This window comes from Physeter macrocephalus, chromosome 8 (assembly GCF_002837175.3).
Source record: "Physeter macrocephalus isolate SW-GA chromosome 8, ASM283717v5, whole genome shotgun sequence".
Taxonomy (NCBI): Eukaryota; Metazoa; Chordata; class Mammalia; order Artiodactyla; family Physeteridae; genus Physeter; species Physeter macrocephalus.
In genome coordinates, this window is record NC_041221.1 from 68,679,936 (window position 1) to 68,699,727 (window position 19,792).

Below are 19,792 nucleotides of genomic sequence, written 5' to 3' on the forward strand. Positions count from 1 at the left end.
TGTACACACCCCTGAGTGGCTTTGTCAGGGGTAATCCCTGAACCTGGTTCATGTCATAGAAAGAAAGAAAAATATTAAAATTCTTTCAGGTGTAAATCAAGGATCTCATGAACACTCTTCACCACAATGAATGTGGTAACAGAGTGCATTTCCTCCAACTTAGAAAACATTACATTAAGATGCATTTTGAAGGAGAATAACATCCAGTTCTTTCCAATATGGTTCCAAAAAACGTTTTAGTTAGGGATTTAGAAATCAAGACAGAAATTCCCAATCCCTGTTATTCTTTTTCAAAGCCAAATCAGCATCCTTATTTCTAGCTGCTGCCTCACTCTACCCATATACTCAGTCACTAGGTTCTACTAATCTAAGTTGTAAATCTCTCTCACATCTGTTGATTTCTCTTTGTCTCCACTGCCACTAACCTTACTACAGACAAACATCACTTCTTACATGTAACATTGCAATGGCTTTCTAACAGGTCTCCTGTTTCTTGTTCTTGCCTCACTCCAATCCACTCTCTAAAGCACACATCCAGTTATATTCTGTTCTGTTTTTTTTTTAAATCCTTCAGTGGTCTTCAAGATAAAAATTCAAACTCTTTAAATATCTTACTATACACTGATAGGAAGGCTCTGCTTACCTCTTCAGATTCACCTCTCCATACTAAACAAGGTACAGTATTCCTAGTGCCAGCCCAGTGCCAGGCACAAAGCTAATGCTGCTACTACTATGACTACTACTATGCTACTACTATGACTACTGCTGCTATTAATAATGATAATATTGATAGCAGCTGCCATTTAATAAACACTCTAGATAGCTGTGCTAAGCGCTGTAATTCACACAGTCTTCACAAAAATCCTGTGAGATGACAATTATTATTCTGTTTTTAAAATGAAGAAACAACCTAGAGTAAGTGATTGGTACAAAGTCATGCAGTGTTTAAATGACAGACCTAACGTTACCACCTACTGAGTGCATGTTAAACACTACATCACGTACTTCGCACATATTATCTCATTTAGTCCTCACAACAACCCTGTCACTTTATATATCAAGAAACCAAGACACGCAACCCTATCTTGCAATCATGCACTCTGTAGAATGAATAAAGCCCTGATTAGCGTCTCTTGAGCTTGTCCCACTTGTGTCTGATCCTCTTGACTTCTCACCAAGTCTCTTCCACCGTCCACCAGTGTTAGAAGACACAGCCTTAGGGGGTTTCTGTCACTCTCTTAATGCTTAACATTATTATTGATAATGATAACACTACTACCTTATATTCCATTAGAGCTTCACAGTTCACAAAATACTTTCAATACATTATTCTCATATAAGTTTTTGAGTCTTGTTACAGGAAAGCTTAAGCAACTTAATCGAGGTTAAACAGACAGCAAGTGGTAGAGCTGGAACTAAATCCTAAGCCTTCTGATCTATACTTTAGCTCCTAGCATTGGCAGAAACAAAGTCTTGAGAATACATAAGAAGTATTAATTATTATAAAAATAAATGAGGGCTTCCCTGGTGGCGCAGTGGTTGCGCGTCCGCCTGCCGATGCAGGGGAACTGGGTTCGCGCCCCGGTCTGGGAGGATCCCACGTGCCGCGGAGCGGCTGGGCCCGTGAGCCATGGCCGCTGAGGCTGCGCGTCCGGAGCCTGTGCTCGGCAACGGGAGAGGCCACAGCAGAGGGAGGCCCGCATACCACAAAAAAAATAAATAAATAAAAAAATAGAAATAGATAAATGAGATAAAGTACAAGAGGATGGAAGGCTATTTCAGACTTTAGAGATAGAGGCAGAAACACATAGGATGTACAGGGAATTCAGTTTAGTATTTAGTATTCAGTTTTAGTATTTTGAGGCTATGATTAATTTTCTATATTGGGAAAATTTACTGAAAAAGGCACTTGTGCCATTCCTCTTCCCTCTTCTCATTTTAAAAGCATATGTATGTATATTAAAGCCTGGGACAAAAAAATGTCTGTGTATAACTGAATCACTTTGCTGTACAGCAGAGATTGGCACAGCATTGTTAATCAACTCCACTTCAATACAAAAATTAATTAAAGCCTAGGACATAGGTCTCTTGCTTATTCTAATATCCTTTTCCAGTAGCAAGAAGCTTCTGCTATTATATGAAGACTGCAGTAACATCTAGCGGTCTTTCCTAAGAGCCTATGCCAAAGTCCTGCTTACAGTTCTGGGAGGCAGACAATGCAAAGACAGACAATTCATTCATCTGTGTCTGAGAAGTCCCCAGGGAATCAAAGACAAAAAAAATAAATAAATAAATAAAATTGATGATAATAGGGAGAAGAATAAAGAGAAAGCAACATTGAAATTTATTAAGTGTCAAGCAGTGTTCTAAGTCCTTTGCATGTCACAATCTACCTAATCTTCATGGAAACTTCACGAAGTGCTGTTTTCACACCCATTTTACTAGTGGGAAACTGAAGTACTGAGAAGTACAGATAAATTCAGATGGCAGCTCTGAAAAAGATAATGCTCTGAAAGGTAAATGTACAAAGACACAAACCCTCTGTGGGACAATGTGAAGTTATACGCAAAGCTTAACATACGACATCTTCTACTGAGGCAAGAAATAATTAAGAAAATTATTGCCCAAGCTCCACTAAATAAGTCACAGATATTCTATCCTATAGCACTGGAAGTAGAGATAATCAACTGGATTCTCAAAATAGTGAATGACTGAAAACTACATTCTGATTCAATGAATATACCAGCCCTGAGCCCTGCAGATCTAGCCACAAATATTACACGTCTATAGCCGGAATCTCAACTCTGGTCTCTGCAAATATTGCACTTCTAGAGGGTGACTGTAAAATGAAATGTTTAAAAATTGCTTGTAAAAAATAGTAAAGGCACAGGGATGCCACTGAGACCAAGTTAGTTTTAAGTAGAACTCTATCCTGTAAATTCTTCTGACCTTATGTCAGAGATGTTCAAGCAGAGACATCCCTCAGCTTGTTCTTATTTTTGCTTCTTCCCTCTGCTTTATTTAGCTTACATTTCATCTTTGCCTCTCTAAGCCTCCTGATGAATAAATATGTTTATCTATCTGACAGCCTCAGTTTTATTTAGCTACCTAAAAAAATACGAAATCCTAGAAAAGCAAGATGTAACCACAATTATGTATATGATTAATAGGCATTAAATTAATCATAAGTGATTCAGAGCATGTTTCAGAGATAATCATTAGTCTATACCCATGTAAAGGGTATATTTTTTGCACACTTTTTGAGTATGCAGTAAAATTCATTAGAAATAATTTGAAATTGAATACTTAGTAATAAAAAGTCTTTTTTTAGACTAAAGTCTAGTTATAAATATCAAAATCCATTCAATTCATTCTCGTAATAAACCATTAGGTAGCTAGGTGGAAGATAATTCAGCGGAAGATGATTCTTTAGTAAAATTACTTCTCTCACTATTTCTCTTCATTGCAGATAAATATCCTTTTTTCTTCTTTTATTCATATAATCAGAATCTTACAATTATTCAAAATCTGACCAGACCATTTGCTTTTTGTTCTCATCTCAGTGGGATATAGGAGGTGATTTTTATGAGAGATACATTTATACTTCAGTTCAACATTCTATGATTAAGAAGCAAAAACATATTTTGCAGAAAAAACATTTGAAACCACACCAGGGAAAATAATTTGGCTCTCACTTGTAAAGGATAGAAACATTAACATTTTGGGGTTAGACTGAATTCTCTCTGGAGAGGTGGGTTTAATTTACTTAGTTATGGCATCAGAGTAGAACCTAGGAGTAAACAAAGTGACAGCACAAGTATCTACTAAAACAAAGAACAGTGCTTCGGTAGGAAGATTCCCCTCGCCCCATCCTTCTTAAGTAATGCTACCTAAATGTAAATCCCATCAAGTCAATTGAGTATGATGCCAGTCATCTATTTGTCCAAGAATAAGTACAAGAAACAGAACTTTTTCAATGGGTACTCTGTGGGAGTCAAAAGAAACCATTCCTATACATCAAAAGAATGGCTAAGGATTGCTGGAGCCCATTCACAGTACACAGCAACACTTTAAGAGTCACATGCCAAGAGAGGGCAAAAACAGAAAGCCATTTAAGTCCAACATAGCATGGGTGATCCCAGGAGTGAGGCTAAACTGTAGGAAATGGGAAAGCCATGGCTTCATTAGTTTCACAAAGACTGCAGAAGAGCCATTTTCCACCAAGGCAATTTGGCTTAATTTTTTTTTTTTGCCATAAGCACTGGGTGGGTTTCACTGATGGGGAAAATGAAAACGGTTCCTGGCTTTGCAACAATGGAAATTTTACATTAGAGCAGCCAGCAAAGAAAAGAAAAAGGTCAGAGGGTACATTCCTCTTACTGCAACATGTTTTCACCAGTTGAACCTCACCCTTGTGATTAGCAGAGCTGAGACAGCTGATATTTGGAATTGGGAAGGGGGCAGAAAGAGGAGGGAAGTTTTCATGGGCGTGTGAAAAAGATATTGTGTGAAAAATCTTTGAAAAAGTTAAGTGAAAGAGGTTGAACACTGCTTGCTCTTCTGCTGGGACCTCCTGTTTTCATTAGTGGGAGATGTTACATTCCTCTGAGAAGAACAGGTTCCTTGTTCTCACTTTGTTCTCCATGGCTACTCAGACATTTTTTTTCACTTAATGCTATTTACTTTTACTTATTTTTAACTTATCTAGAGAAGAGGTAGGTTTTATGGTAAAGGGAAATGGAAGGGTGAGAGTGCACCCTCTCCTTTGGAAAACAAACAGGAGAAACTGAATGGGGACAAAAATCATCTCTTTCCTCCTGAACAAAGGATGAAGATGATGGTATAGATGATGTTCACCTAGAATCTTTGAGATGGCAATGGCAGGATTTCCTGACTCATGCTTACCCCAGAATAGTTTTCCTATGTTGTCTGTGGAGAGACAACAGGCACTGTTTTTTGGTTTTTTTGGAAGTGATAGTCCCAACATGTGTACTCTATGCCCCCAGCTCCACTTCTCTCCCCTAAGCTTTGACTCAGCCATCTTAAAGAAGATGGCAGAAATGTGATTCAAAGTCCCCTTAACTTAAACATATTTCTCCAGGCAGCTTCCAGGAGTACCTAACAGCCTCGCAGAGCCATTTGAGCAAGCCACTTCTAAGACTGGGTAGATGAGAAGCAAAATGCTAAAAGTAGGGTAACTACAACCTGTATGAAGTTGAATTAGGAAGAAAATCTTAAAATGGTATTTGGAATGGAAACATACAGTAATATACATAATCTATTCCTTAAGGTGATTATATGTGGTGTTTTATGTTAAAAATATAATGATACAGAAAAATGTATGTCCAGAGACCAATGTGAAGTGAGTATGCACATGAGAAGATTTTGGCATTTTAGTGGTCAGCAGAAGTTTTTTCTAGTTTCTGTTTTTGAACTTGTTGATTTTTCTCCACTTTTTGTAGAAGGATGATATGGTATAATGTTCTGTATTCAAGCCTTCTTGTTACCTATCACTACTTTATTCAATCTTATCTTCCATTTATTCTTTAAAACAAATCATTTTCTCCCACTCTACTTTCACCACATGATCTTTGTGTTTCTGTTCAGTTGTTTCTCTTATCAGGAATACTTCTCCAGTTTCTTGTTCTCTTCCCTACTTCAAATCTTACACTCCTACAACATTCAGTTCAACTCCCATCAACTAAAAAGCCTTCTGAACCTACTCCAGGCTATTCTGACCTTCTCAGCTCTGAATTTCTGTATCACTTATACATTTATACCTTACAATCCACCATTTTGTTAAACACTATCTTATGTTATTCTCTAGCTGCTTCATGGATATTTCTTATTTTCCCAAGTTCATGAGATTTTTCTGAATTCTCCATAGCTCCTATCCCAATGTGGTTAGAAAGCACCCAGTTATACTTACTGACTTGGCCTGAAACCCTAAAAATGTTGCAGCCAATTATCAGGTCTCCCATTAGGATTTTCCAATAACAACGTTGCCATCATTATCAAAGACTATTTATGAACTTCTATAAGGGTCTTGGGTACTGACTTGCAAGTAAAATAACTACTAACATGTGTACAATTCTGTAAAATGTCTCTTCTTTATCACTGGATTTTATCTTCCAAATGAATATAGGAGTTAATCTACCCACTGTTAGGGAACAGAAGAGTTCATACTGTTTTCCATAACCACTGAATAATACTGAGAATATCTCTACATTTGACTGAAACACAAATAAAAGTTAGGTAGGCAGAATGTAATTACTGAAGCTGGACTATGGCCAGGAAACTTGGAAGAACACTCCCAACTTCTGCCAAAGATTCCACAGATAACCACAACCGGTCAGAATCTCCACTTTCATGTACCATCTTAAACACAGGTCTCTCTTTTAGCCCTGTGCCTCTAGCAAAATAAGGCCACTCAAGCAGTGAGATTCATAGGGAGAAAAGTTACATCCAGAGGTTCCTAAAGAACAATGTTTAATTTTTTTTCTGTTTATTTTTTTGACAAACTTATGAGGTCTACAGGAAATACCTAAAGCAAGTACCACAATGTTTCCAGCAGGAAATGCATCCTGTTTTGCTAACTTAGAAAAATGACCTTTAGTTATATAGCCAGATACTCATTCTTTCTAACATTAACCAACACTACAGAAGGATTCAGTTCTTCTTTAGGAAATGCAGAGAATGGTACAGTCTGTATATGTATATGTCTCACGCAGGATGAAGAGTCAAGAATTAACTCTACCTCTTAACTCATTTTTCATAAGACCATTTTTCTGAGGCCTCGGGATTATATAAGACTTTTTATATACACATGTATGCCAGAAAAACATTATCTTAGTCAGATCTTCCTCAATGATCATATAAGTGGAGGTAATGATAAAATCTGAATTTGACTTTTTGACAGTTATAACCCTCAACTCCATGTTTCTTCCCCAGAAGCAATTAAAATATATATAGATATATAACATGTGATGATAAATTAAACTCATATGTAAGAGTTATATGGTTAGGCTGGAACATTACTTGGAAAAAAAGATATAACATATCACTAATTCTGAGCTTATAATGCTGTTCAAGAATAGCAACGAAGAAGAAAACCCACTTATTCTCTCAAATTCACTTCAGGCTTGTTTTTTAATTAAATTGATGACTAGTTTCTCATTGATTTTCCTTACTCCAAAAACCTTTACTTCCTGGTACGCAGCCAAAAAATATAACATGGCCAAATTCAGAGTTATGCAGCCCTTACTTGTTGAGTTCTAAGGTGCTCACATGCTCAGATGTCCTTAATATTAAATGCTTTGGTATTGATAGCTAAGACATCTCAAAACATACAGCCTCAGATTTCCTTACTTCTGACCAGTCCAAAGCCACCCACTGCGGTGGACATGACTGGTTGTTGCAGGGCTCTTTTTCAATAGGCCGGTGTGTTAAACAACCACTGTAGTCCAGTGTCTCCTCCTCAGAAGGTCCAATCTTCCTGATGCAGAGCACTGCCCTTGTGCGCATCCCACCATCACAAGTCTTGCTACATTCCAACCAGTCCCCAATGAACCACCTGCAACAAGAAGTGGAAGAAACACAGAAAAGCATTCCCTCAGTGCAGCCGGAGATTTCAGCAGAGTGAAGGCACTTTCTCAGTGGACTACCTCCTCTTCTCAGAAGAGCTAACATTTCAGTGTCAGTTGATGTGACAAATGACAAATGGAAGAACTGCTAAGGAAAAGATAACCCACTGTCGGCTGCCTTCTAGAGCAGAGTGCATGGGCTTTGGAGCAGGCAGAACCCAGGTTCAAACAAGCAATGCATTATGTGTTTTTAAACTTCTTTTTGTCCTTTTTTATTAATTTCTAAAACGAGGATAATAATATCAATCATGAGATTGTCCTGATGATTAAGCAAGGTAACATATGAAGCTCCAAGCCATGTGCTGGTAAATGGTAACAACTGGTTCCTCATGGGAGGGAGGGAGTCCAGATTTGTTGCATTTGCCAGTTTTTGTGGTATAAATACTTCACTATGGCTAATTTCAGCCTATCACCTTGACATACTGAACACGAACAAGACAAGATATGCTAGTAATAGGGTCTCAGGAGCTTCTAACAGTGTCTAACACACAAAAAACAAGAAACGGTAGCCATTTTTATTATTACATTGAGGCAGGTTCTCCCTCAGTTGAGGACTTTGTGATAAAACCACACTACAGGAGCTAGGGGTTTGTTTTCTGATTCCCAGAAATGAATGTCATGCTCTGCATAAGACAGACGTCTTTATTGTCCTTACAGGGGCAGAGATGGCCCAGGTATCCATCCAGAAGACTTGGAAGTCCTAAAAACTCTGTGGTAAAAGCAGAGCCCTGAGCCAGCTCTGTGAAAACATGGAGATCCCTTGCTTTGACCCCTTTACTCTTAAAAACAGCTTCTACACAGCTAATGTGGGAAGAAACAGAAATGTCTTAATAAATGGACATATCTCATATTTGTAGGTATACCACTCCTATAGTCATCAATGAACTTTCATATATACAATTTCAGGGGTGTGTGTGTGTGTGTGTGTGTGTGTGTGTGTGTGTGTAGTATTTCTGCAGGACTCACTCTTTTGGGCACATTAATTGGTCCAAGGGTATGAATCATGATCCCAATCAGACCAATATGAATTCAGCTTTAGAATTTTTATATCTCAACGATAGCAAAAGGGACGCTTTCCTTTCTGGTCACAAAGGTGTATAAAGATATAAGAGCTGATGATGGCCATGTCCCCTGTCAAGTGGAATTAGCTGATCTGAAAGAAGGCAGAGGAGCTAGAGAGTCCTGCAGGTGTTTGAGTGTTTGATTCCAGCCATTCCTGAAGCTAGGTCCACTCTTACGATTCCCTCAGCTTTGTTATATAAACCAATAAATCCTCTTAAGCTCAGAAGCTAGCCAAAGTTGAAGTTGTGCTATTTCCAACCAGAGTCCTGACTGATATATTATTGTATTTAATGTAATGAATATATGCTGAATGCCTTCTATGCTCAAGGCACTGTGCTTTGTTTTATAGAAGAAAGTAAGACCCAGTGTTAGGAAAACAGTTCTCCCAAATCATGAAAAGTGCAATGATGGAGATAGGACTAGATCCCCCATCAATTGATATCCACTGGATTTCATTTATAACACTGCCAAATAATAGAATCTAGATCACAAGCATGAGGTCAAAAGACATTTTCTTCAGTCCGTGCTTAGAAATCACACATATATCCTAAATGGATATGCTCATGCTCTTGGTAGGAGAGTAACCAGAGAGAAGAGTATTAAAGTTTAAGAACAAATTTCACCTCTTTTCATGAACTTAGCTCATTTGTGCCAGTTTTGTATGTGGAAGATAATACCTTAGTGAAGTCAGAGTACTAGTATCCTAAATTTGAGCCTACACTCAGCCAAATAAGCCACAATGGCCTTTATTTATTATTATTTTTATTATCTTTACTTACAGAGGGAAACCAGCATTTAGAAATATCATAATTAACCAGTTTCTCAAACTTAAAAATATATTTTGTCAAAAATTTTAAAATTTTCAACATAAGATTTATTTAAAGAATGACAATTTAATCCTGAATTTTAAAAATCTGATATTAACATTTTTTTTCTAAGTCATTTTCCAGAGGAGATTTAAAGTGATTTTCATATTCTTTCCGTTTTATTTACCACAGATGAACAGGATCCTAAGTTGTTAGTACCATTTTTGGTAAAGAGGAAAATGTGTATTGAGAATAATAACTTGCATGCCAGCCATAGTGAAACTCTGATTCAATTCGCAGCAGTGATTTCATCACCAAGATTAGGGGATAAAACAGCAATGTGTATAACTCAGCCACAAAAAGTTCAGTCATACCATCTCCAGCCATGATCTCATTAGGTCTCATAATGTAAGAGGGATGGAGGCCTTCAAATTAAACGCAGGTGCCCAGAGTAACAGCAGTGATTCAGGAGGTGTTGCTGTTTTTTTTGGTGCATGAGGCCAGGGCCACCTCCGCCTTTTTATTCTTCGTCCTCTCTTTTATTGCCAACCATCTTTTAACCTAGATGTATCACTCTAGCATTTAACTCAGAATGTATGAAAGTAAAAATATTAACTACGCTTCCAATTTTCCTTCCGACTTTAACTTTGATTTCAGGTTTCACACTCAGTCCCTGTTGCGTCTTTATGGCTTACCAAATCATCCCTTCCCATGTCTCTCTAAAGGATTAAATCACCATCCAGTTATTTAAATAGTTTTGCAATTTTACCACTGCATCTATTAGTCCCGGTTCACCACTCTCCTGTCCAGTGTAAGACGGATTGCTTCCTTCAACTTCATTCTCCATGTAGTCTCCATGACCCTCTGATGACATTCTCCCTATTTCTCTTTTTTCATCCTCTAGCTTCAGTGGTAAAATATGAGCATGAAAATTCTCTCTGAAACTATCAATTGCTGAATTATTATAATCTGAATAATACTGGGGCTATTTCCTTCTGAGCTGAAGACCCAGTGATAAAATTGTCTTCATCCTCACCAGGATGAAGAAGCTATACAGTTAGTGGGATTCATGTTTGAGTGTCTGAAATGAGTGGCTTGATGCAGCCTGTGTAATCTGATCTACATCATCTGTACCTTAAGAGGTACAGGGGACCTGTACCTTAAGAGGACAAACAATAATGGGGGAAGAGAATGAGATGATGGGAGTGGGCTTATATGAGTTCTATGATTCCTCCCAGGTCCTACATTTTGGAGTTTTATAGAGGACTCTGATGATCTTTTTCTAAACTTAAAATAACAGATTATAGTCGTCCATGGGGTGAGGTGCAATGACTCAAAATAAAAAGATACTATTAAAGAAAACCTAGCCCCTGGGTAAAAATCTCTCTCTAGTCTGACCATCCTTTGGCCCTTTTGCTTATAACTCTTACTGTACTTAACATATTTTGCCTTGTACTATAGTTATTTTTATATGTATTTGCCCAATTAGATTGTCCTTAGGAAAAGGAACCATTTCCTAAGGCACAATGCCTTCCATATCGCAGTTGCTTAAAAAAATGTCTTTTAATTCTTGGTCACAGTATTATCACAATGTACTGTACTCCGTTGTTTTTACCTTTCTGATTTTCGCAAATTTAAAAATCACAGTAACATACAGGAATTATATTCAGTATCCAAAGACTCTTCTAATGAGGTCATATATACAAATATTCTTGCTATTAAAAGACAGCATGGTCAAAACTGAACTCTTGGCCTTTCTCTTTGGATTCCAACTCAACATTACTTCCTTTTCTCACAGTGGGGCACTAGCTTCCTATCAGTCATGCTCTTTAATATCAACTCCTCCCTTTTCCTTTTCCTAATTATTTCTGCCTATGTCATGAATCCTACCATTTTCATTCAATGCCTCTAGAATTCTTGTTTTTCTCCTATCCCTAGTCACCTCACCATCTTGACTACTACTCTTTTTCTCATAAAAGAGTTGCTGCTCTGACCACATTACTTTTTCCCAGCAAGGCTTCATCTGCCCTTTCAAGGTCCTCCAAATAAACACTATTATTATTATTTCTTTACCAATGCCTCTTTTGTCTATTCTTCCTAGTCCCCTGTATTTTCTTTATGCAGAACAAGGATAAACCTTACTGCCCTCTATTTTTCCATACTCTACTTACAAAGTCTCCAGTATGACTAAAGGACATTTAAAATATTTCATTAGATAATTTCTGATTAAAAAATACCATTTAGGATTTTAAATTAATGGTATTGGGAAAACAATAATATTTGAAAATAAATATAGATCCTTTCCTCAAAGCAGGCAAATATATTTCAGATAGAGTTTACCTTAAAAAAAAACTTTGAAAGTATAATCATAAAGTGGGTAAGGCCTTCATAACATTATACCAATGAAAGAAAGAAAAGTTTGATAGTTTTCCTACATAGTTAAAAAAACTTTTATAAGTAAAAATAGATCATAACACCATAATATGGGAAATATATCACAAACTAGGAAAAAATATGTCTAAAATAGTTAATATTCTTAATACATTGAGTTCATACAAATCAATAACAAAATGATAAACACTTCAATAGAAAAATGGGTCAGGCCATGAAGAGGAAAAGCAAAAAAGAAGTAATACAAATGGCCACTGAACATAATTTTTAAATGTTCAGCCTCACCAGCAATGCTAGCACAAAAAATAAAATAGCAATTAGATATCAAGGGTTTTTCTTCCCTATAAAATAGTTAAAGATTGTTTTTAAAATAATATCTGGTGTTGTTCAGTTCAGGAAAATGACAGTCATATACATACTGTTGGTGGGAATATACATTCATACATTCTTTCTAGAGAGCAATTTGACAGTCTGTCTCAGAGAGTAAAATATAATTCCATTTGAACCAGAAATTTTATTCCTATTCATTTAGTATAAGGGCATAATTATAGAGAGCAAAGTTTTAGTAGCAAAAATGGTTAATGCTGTGGAATAGAAAGGGATCAAAAGCTAGGATCCAGACAAAACTGTTCAACTGTGGAAAACTAATTTAAATAAATAATGACATATCTACTAAATGTTGTAGATGATGTTTAATGTTCAGAACAACATAATGTTCAATATGTTGAGAACTGACTACAAAGCATCATAAATAATATAATTCCATTTTTTTATATACATGTGCCTATGTAGACATAGAAAAAGATGAAATATATAGATCAAAATATTAACAGTGGTCTTACAAGTATTGTGTTTTTTTAGCTTCTTCTTTCTACTTATCTGCATTTAAAAAATTTTATGCTTTAATATGTATGACAAGAACCAAATATGATTATCACATTGTCATCTGAAAAACCTTCTCTCTTCCACACTCATTTAAAGTCTTACTGAATTCAGTAGTTTTCAGTGATCCTTATCTCTATAATACCAATGTCTACTGGGAATCTTATTACATATGACAACCATTCTGAATAATTAAGATTTCCTTTTTCATAGTCTGAATTCAAAGGAATAAAGAAGAAATTAAAAAGGAACTAAGAAAAACTGGACTGATAAAAGAGAAATATTTTAAATACGTATCATTAGCTCTTTCCAACAAAGAAAACTGTCTAAATTTTCTCTTTTTCAAATTCCATTTTCTTACCTCCAAACAACAAAAAAAGTTAAGAAGTAACTTTTTATTTCCAAACTACAAAAGGAAGGGAAATATGAAACAATTTTAATTGCGTAGGTTAATTCGAATATGTCAATTATCCTTAAAATGTTAAAAAAAAAAAAACTCCCATTTAATATCCAAGCACATGATATATGGAATGAAATGACCAACCACTGAAATCTCAAAGGATTTTTTTTTTTTTTTTGCGGTACGCGGGCCTCTCACTGTCGTGGCCTCTCCCTTTGCGGAGCACAGGCTCCGGAAGCGCAGGTTCAGTGGCGATGGCTCACGGGCCCAGCTGCTCCGCGGCATGTGGGATCTTCCCAGACCGGGCATGAACCCGTGTCCCCTGCATCGGCAGGCGGACTCCCAACCATTGTGCCACCAGGGAAGCCCTCAAAGAATGTTTGAATAGCATTTGAACTTAAACAAATAAAAAAGCTGAGGCCAAAATAGAACAAGTGTGACCAGGCCCACTCAGATGCCTTAAATGGCTGATCATGACAAACATAATACTTAAAGTACTGAGTGTCGGGGAATTAACTTACTGGGTTGAGGCTCACAATTATATGAAAATATGCTTAAGTTATTGGAAACGTCAAAATATATCTTGTGGTTTTTGAGCATCACTTTGTTTTATATAGCTTTTCAGTTTCTCTTGAGATAAATTTATAAAAATAATTAGCAGAAGAAAGGAAAAAAAAACAAATATCTTGTCTTTGTAATACATATCATAGGTTGTATTTCTATACTTTCTCATGTCTGGCTTTTAAGGAGTTAGTTACATGGTGATCACATTTGAAAAAGAAGAGACATGAAATTTTAAAAGTCTTAGAATAAAAACTTCTATCACCCTAGATTCTGTGTTCCTTATTTGGTAGCCACTGCCCTAAACCTTTTCAAGAGACTAGGAGTGAGTATTTCCCTTTAAGATTAAAACATTCAGGCAGACACTGACTTTGGATATTGAAAGTTCAAAGGCATTATTATTTTGGAACAAATATCAAGAAATGCATCTTGCTTTAACCATATTAGGGACCTGCATTCTTTATCCATTTTAAGTCCCAGATTTTTGTGACTCCACTTTTAGAAAAAGGCTTACTTCATTATAGAGCTTTCCTCTCCAGTTCTAGAGAGCTTGGAATACATAATCTCATTTGCCTACTCTCGTTTTCTTTATCAATTTCATGTTGGAATAATTAGCTAATCTGGGGGATAATGGTTACTCTGATTTCTCAAACAAGAATGAAATGCCATTCACACATATTTTGTCTTGCTATTGTCAATCAGGCAAAATCCCTACAAAGATCAGTATTTTCAGGATTAACTCAGCATCTTTGTCCTTTTTCGCATAATTATTGCCCTTTGCTCAAACAAGAAACCTTTCTGTTCCTACAGATTATAGTGTGGCCCACTGATAGCAGGTCTCATATTTTTATGTTTAAATTTTTAAAAAGTCATCATTAAGATGGATGGGCTCTCTTCTTGTACCTCCCTTTACAGTGAGTTGTAACTGCTACATTAATCAACAGAAAGGGACTGAAGTACACCTCTAGGACTGTGCTCTACACTCAGAAGACAGGATGCCTTAGGATGACAGACTTAAAACTGGGTCAGCAAATTAAAGCACTGATACTCCATTACAGAATATTTCTAAACCATTTAAAAAGTCTTTAAGCCTTTAGGATAAATATCTGGAAAAGACAGGACTGCACGCCCATCTACTATATTTTACTGGATCTAAGATACCATTATTTTATGTACCATTAAAGAAAAATAATGCCGATTATTATTGTAAGATACCGTCAATTGCAAAATGAATCTAATTTCAAAGATGTTAAAATGCAAATGATATGTGCTTTAGAATTAATGAAATATGACAATTGCCAGCACTATGCCAGGATCAACCGATTGAAGTTCCTGCTTTAAAGGGGTTAATTACTAAGTCCTTTGGATAAATAGGAATCAAAATTCCACCCTCTGTGATGTTTTACCCCCTTTTCTCAGCCTAATTTATCTATATCATATGAATGTATGTTTCCAAATAAGAATACCTAATGTTTTTCTCTTTGCACTTGAAGAAAATAATTCTCACTTCTTTCTCTTACTTACTCTGGTGGGCAGGGCTCAGTGTTGCAGGTTCTTTGATTTTCAGGTGGCTTACTATCAGGGTCACAGTAATTGTTCTGGACAATGGAGTTGTCGTCCAACCTTTTACAGACCACCTCCTGTCTTTGGACACCTTGAGAAAAGGAGGACATCATTAATTGAAGAGTAGTTTACCTTCCAGTAAATTAGGTATGCATAGCTTTCCTCTGTGGGGGATCAACCTCACTGGATCGCTGCTGTCTTATCTGTTCCAGAAACACTTGACTGCTCCTCTAAAAAGGAGAGAAGACCTGGTCATTATATTGCAAATTTAGGCAAAATTATTGTTCTCATATTTAGAAACATAACTGTTTTCAAGTTCAGAAAAGAAACTATTGGTAATTTTAAACAATTAGTATTCCCATTTGTATATTCTTCTTCATGCTTTCCTTTAAAAAAAGAAACTTTATTTTCCCAAAATATCATCAGATAAAATGTATGAATATACATTTCAGTGCAAAACAATGGTTGGATATCTATGTAAAAACAAAACATTAGGGACAAATTTACTTTTTAATATTTTGTAGGACAAATCCAATCAATTTAGTCTTTGTTAGGAACACGTAACATTCACACATTTCATTTTTTCCCCTTCCATTTACAGATTTATTTCTCTGAAAGCCCACAAAGTCTAGAATTTAAAGACTGCAGTGAGCCTCTTTGGACTGCAACCCATCAGTAATCTGTTTGCTTTGATAGAGTCGGCCCTTGTTGATTACACCACTGGCAAACAGATATACACATTTTCCATCAAATATTAACTTACAAAATACTTATGTCATTCTTAAAAATTGGTCTATGTAACCTGTTTGCCACAGCTAAAAATATTCTCATAAAATTTGTAAAATTCTAAATATATGTTTATTATTTATTGGCAAAGATATCCACCACACCTTGCTCACATTTCACAAAATACGAAGACACACACAAACACACTCTTATCTGTAAACATGCCTGGTGAATAGACTTTATGCAGATTCATTTTCTCTTCAGTGTGGAGGAATCAAAAGAAGCAAAGATAGGTGTATCAAGGTCTCAGAGGAAAGTCAATCTACAAGACAATGCTAAATGTTCCAGATCCTATAGAGGTAGCAGCTTACTCCCAGAATTGAAAATAAAAGCACAAACTAAGCTATCCCCCTACTCATCCATCCCATCTCTATAACCCGGTAGGCTAAATTACCTAGAACCAGTTATAAAAACAGCATTAGCAGTATCCAAGCAACTACAGCTTCATACCTACCTAGCCCCACACAAACCTTCAGTTTTTCTTTTTTTTTCTCAGTAGCTTTTAGTAGTGCCCTAAAGAAAAGAGTTTGACCCCAAATTAGGGAAATCAATGTGAAATAGGACCATTCAGTGAAGGAAACTGTCACCTAAAGAGCTACGCACCAAATGCTTCCCCAAGGTCCCTTAAACATCCTGGGACGTCTGCAGGTGGGAGTACCTCAGTCATCATGTTTTGCACACCTCTAACTAAGCGCTTTGAATTTAAAGATAGGGAAATCCCTTTCCCTGATGGCGAAAACCATTAAGTCCCATAGCCTCCATGATGGTGGTGAGCAGATGAAGAGGTATATTTTATTACTTGCAGTGACCCAAGGCTCTTACTGATCAAGTTTTTTGGTTTTCCTAAATTTAGGGGTTTAAAATATAGACAAACAACTTACTTGCAAAATGTCTCAGAGTATGTGCTGTATTCATTCCATCCCAACCCCTTGAATAGGCCAAATATCTCAGTTTATACGACAACAGTTTGGAATTTTTTAACTATTAAACTTTAGATTTTTGAGGGAAGAATGATTCACACCAGGCATAGCTTTGACCCATTCACAGATGTTCCACAGTATTCACCACATATCTCCTCATTGTGTCATTCCAGTGGGCAGATAACTAAGTCCATGTGATTCACCTGGACAAAAATCTCTATTATTAGTCATAGGATTCAACACCCACTGCCACAGTGGCTCAGAACAGCCATGTACCTGGGTTCAATACTTGCTCCTATCAGGAGGAGCAGGGGACTGTTTTTATAGGTTAGCATGGTTGTTTTTTTAAATAACCATTCAAATATGATTATACTTGGAGGGGGGAGACTCAAAACATCCACTTACACAAAGGATTTACAACTTCAGCCAACTTTTATAAATACATTTAATAACTAAGAAAATATGATTAAACTTGCAATAAGGAAGTTGGCATTCAAGCTAGTATCTCGGTTGTTTTTCAGAAAAGGATGAACTTTTTATTTTTATTTTATTTTACTGAGGGAGGACAAACATTTTCAACACTACAAAATGGAACTGATATTGCTTTATATAAGTGGCAGAAATATCAATTCAGTTTCTACAGGTTAAGATAAAATTCTACTTCCTTTAAAAATCTGAGAAATGTTGTTTGGTTACAATGACTTTAGTTTTTAAAAGTAGCCTTTAATATAAAAGCAAGGCCTCTGCAATTTGAATCACAGATGAGATATTAGTTATTAGAGGTAAGATTTACATTTGATTTTAAGATAAATTCTAGCCATGTATGATCTTGAAAAACTTCAGCTACATAACATTTATTGTTAAAAATTTGGAAAATACACAAAACCAGAAAGAACAAAATAAAAATTATCCACAATCTCATATCTTTGCTCTGGACCTTTATTTTTAAGGCTATTTTGTTCTTTGGTGGGATCCAGTAATTAATTTAAAATTACATAGTACACAAACTAAAAATGCCAGCTAAATATGGTTGGCAGGTCATTCGTTCATTCATTCATCCATTCATTCATTCAATAGAGATAATTACTGAATACAGGCACTGTACTTCTTATGAGATATTGACCTAAGTGCTGAGAATTACAAACTGACTTAATTTTGTCATGCCTCTCAGACTTCTTAAAAACTAGAATTTAGGATATTTGGGGGTACATTTCACTTTCATAATTTCAGAATGCTATTTTTTATTAAGTAAAAATTAAAGTCCTTGAATAAGCAGCTGAAATAACTGTATTTTACAAAGATGCATTTTCCTTGCATTCATCTTTTATTAATTTTCTTCTAAAAGGTCATATTAGACAGTGTGGTATTTCACACTCGAGAACTGACTATACTAGTAATCTATTCCAAACCTTCCTAAAATGCTGAACTATCTCCCTTCAACAGCACAAATCTCCTTCCAACTTTTACCCCCACACTTGGCAGGTTTACAGAATTTTTTTTTTCCTTTTAAATCAGCAGCAACAGAATAACTCTCTAAACCAATGCACCTAATTGGATGGATTTTTCAACACATACTTTTGGATTAAGGGAAATGCAGCTTTTAGCTTTAGAAAATACAGATCAACTGGAAATAATCTAAACCAAGTCAACAAGAGAAATGATTGAGTTTAGAATCTTTTTATATGATCAACCCTCTTGTACATAGCTTCTTTTAAAGTAATCTGTAAAACATTGCTAAGGAGTTGATTTAAACCTTTCAGGAATAATTACATCCAGTTACACAAAACCACTATGCTTTCAAATCTAAAGATGTATAGTTTATAACCCAAAACATAAAATGTCTGTATGACCAGTCAGTATATGCCTAATCAAAAACAAAATTCTGGTGGCTTAGTGCCCATATCCCCTGGAGATATACAGGTGTTCTGCAGAATTTAATTGGTCAAACTTAAAATTGCATTAATTATATTTTATTCTTAAACACCTGAAGTTACTGGCATGCAAATTCTATACCCAATTCTGTTTTTAAACGCAATTCCTCTTCCATACTTAAAAAAAAAAAAACTTTAATGGTTTCATATTACAAAATTTAAGTACAAAGATGCCATTACCAATATATATTTACTTTAAACTCTCTAAAATGGGTGTATCCTGTTTAGAGTCTTTTAATTTGCTTACCATTTTGGTTCTTTGATACCAAAGATGGTTCTTTGGTACGGAAATGTAACTCTTATTTTTAGCCTGGAAGTTTAAATTTGTCAGATCTTATATTTAATTTCTGCTAAGAGTTAAAAATTACAGATGATCTACTTGCCCATCAAAGGTTCTGCTGTCCAATGGGAGGAAAGAGTACCCAACTTGAATCACTGTTCAAGCTACACGTGAAGAAATGGCATTTAGTATTTTGAAGTAGCATACACCATAGGAAAATGAGCAAGAAGTCCACCAAGCTGCAAGTGAGTCCTATATGGAGCCCTTCATCTGTTGTGCTTACTCTAGGAAATGGTGATGGTTCAAGAATACAGGGTCTTTTGCTCAGCAGCTGCAGAGCCAATCCTGAGTGAAGACTTTAGAGACCATTCCTCCTCTTCATTTCTTGCCTCCTTTTCAGTCCCTCTTCTACTCTTCTTATAAGCTGCTCAATGTCCTCATGTCCCATCTCTCTTCTTTCAGATAATTAAATCATTTAATAAGTTCATGTGTAACAATATTTAGCAATTTATTGCTTTTCTTAGGGTAGTTCATCATTTTAAAAGTAGAGAGAGGGCACTTAATGCA

At 36.0% G+C, this 19,792-nt stretch overlaps 1 protein-coding gene across 8 annotated transcripts in view; it reads right to left on the bottom strand.

The window, feature by feature from the left end:
• Positions 1–19,792, bottom strand: part of ADAMTS6 (ADAM metallopeptidase with thrombospondin type 1 motif 6) — a 299,242-nt gene that overhangs the window by 21,545 nt on the left and 257,905 nt on the right. For 6 of the 8 annotated variants that reach the window (XR_008618068.1, XM_055086592.1, XM_055086594.1 and 3 more), the window contains 2 exons: positions 15,270–15,399; positions 7,369–7,573 (listed from right to left, as the gene is read on the bottom strand). Coding sequence is in view for 7 of the 8 variants with exons in the window: in XM_055086592.1 (XP_054942567.1) it covers positions 7,369–7,573; positions 15,270–15,399 (335 nt within the window). In the remaining variant the exon portion in view is untranslated. The remainder of the gene's footprint in view (positions 1–7,368; positions 7,574–15,269; positions 15,400–19,792) is intronic. The other 2 variants (XM_055086595.1, XM_055086596.1) reach the window with 1 other exon arrangement.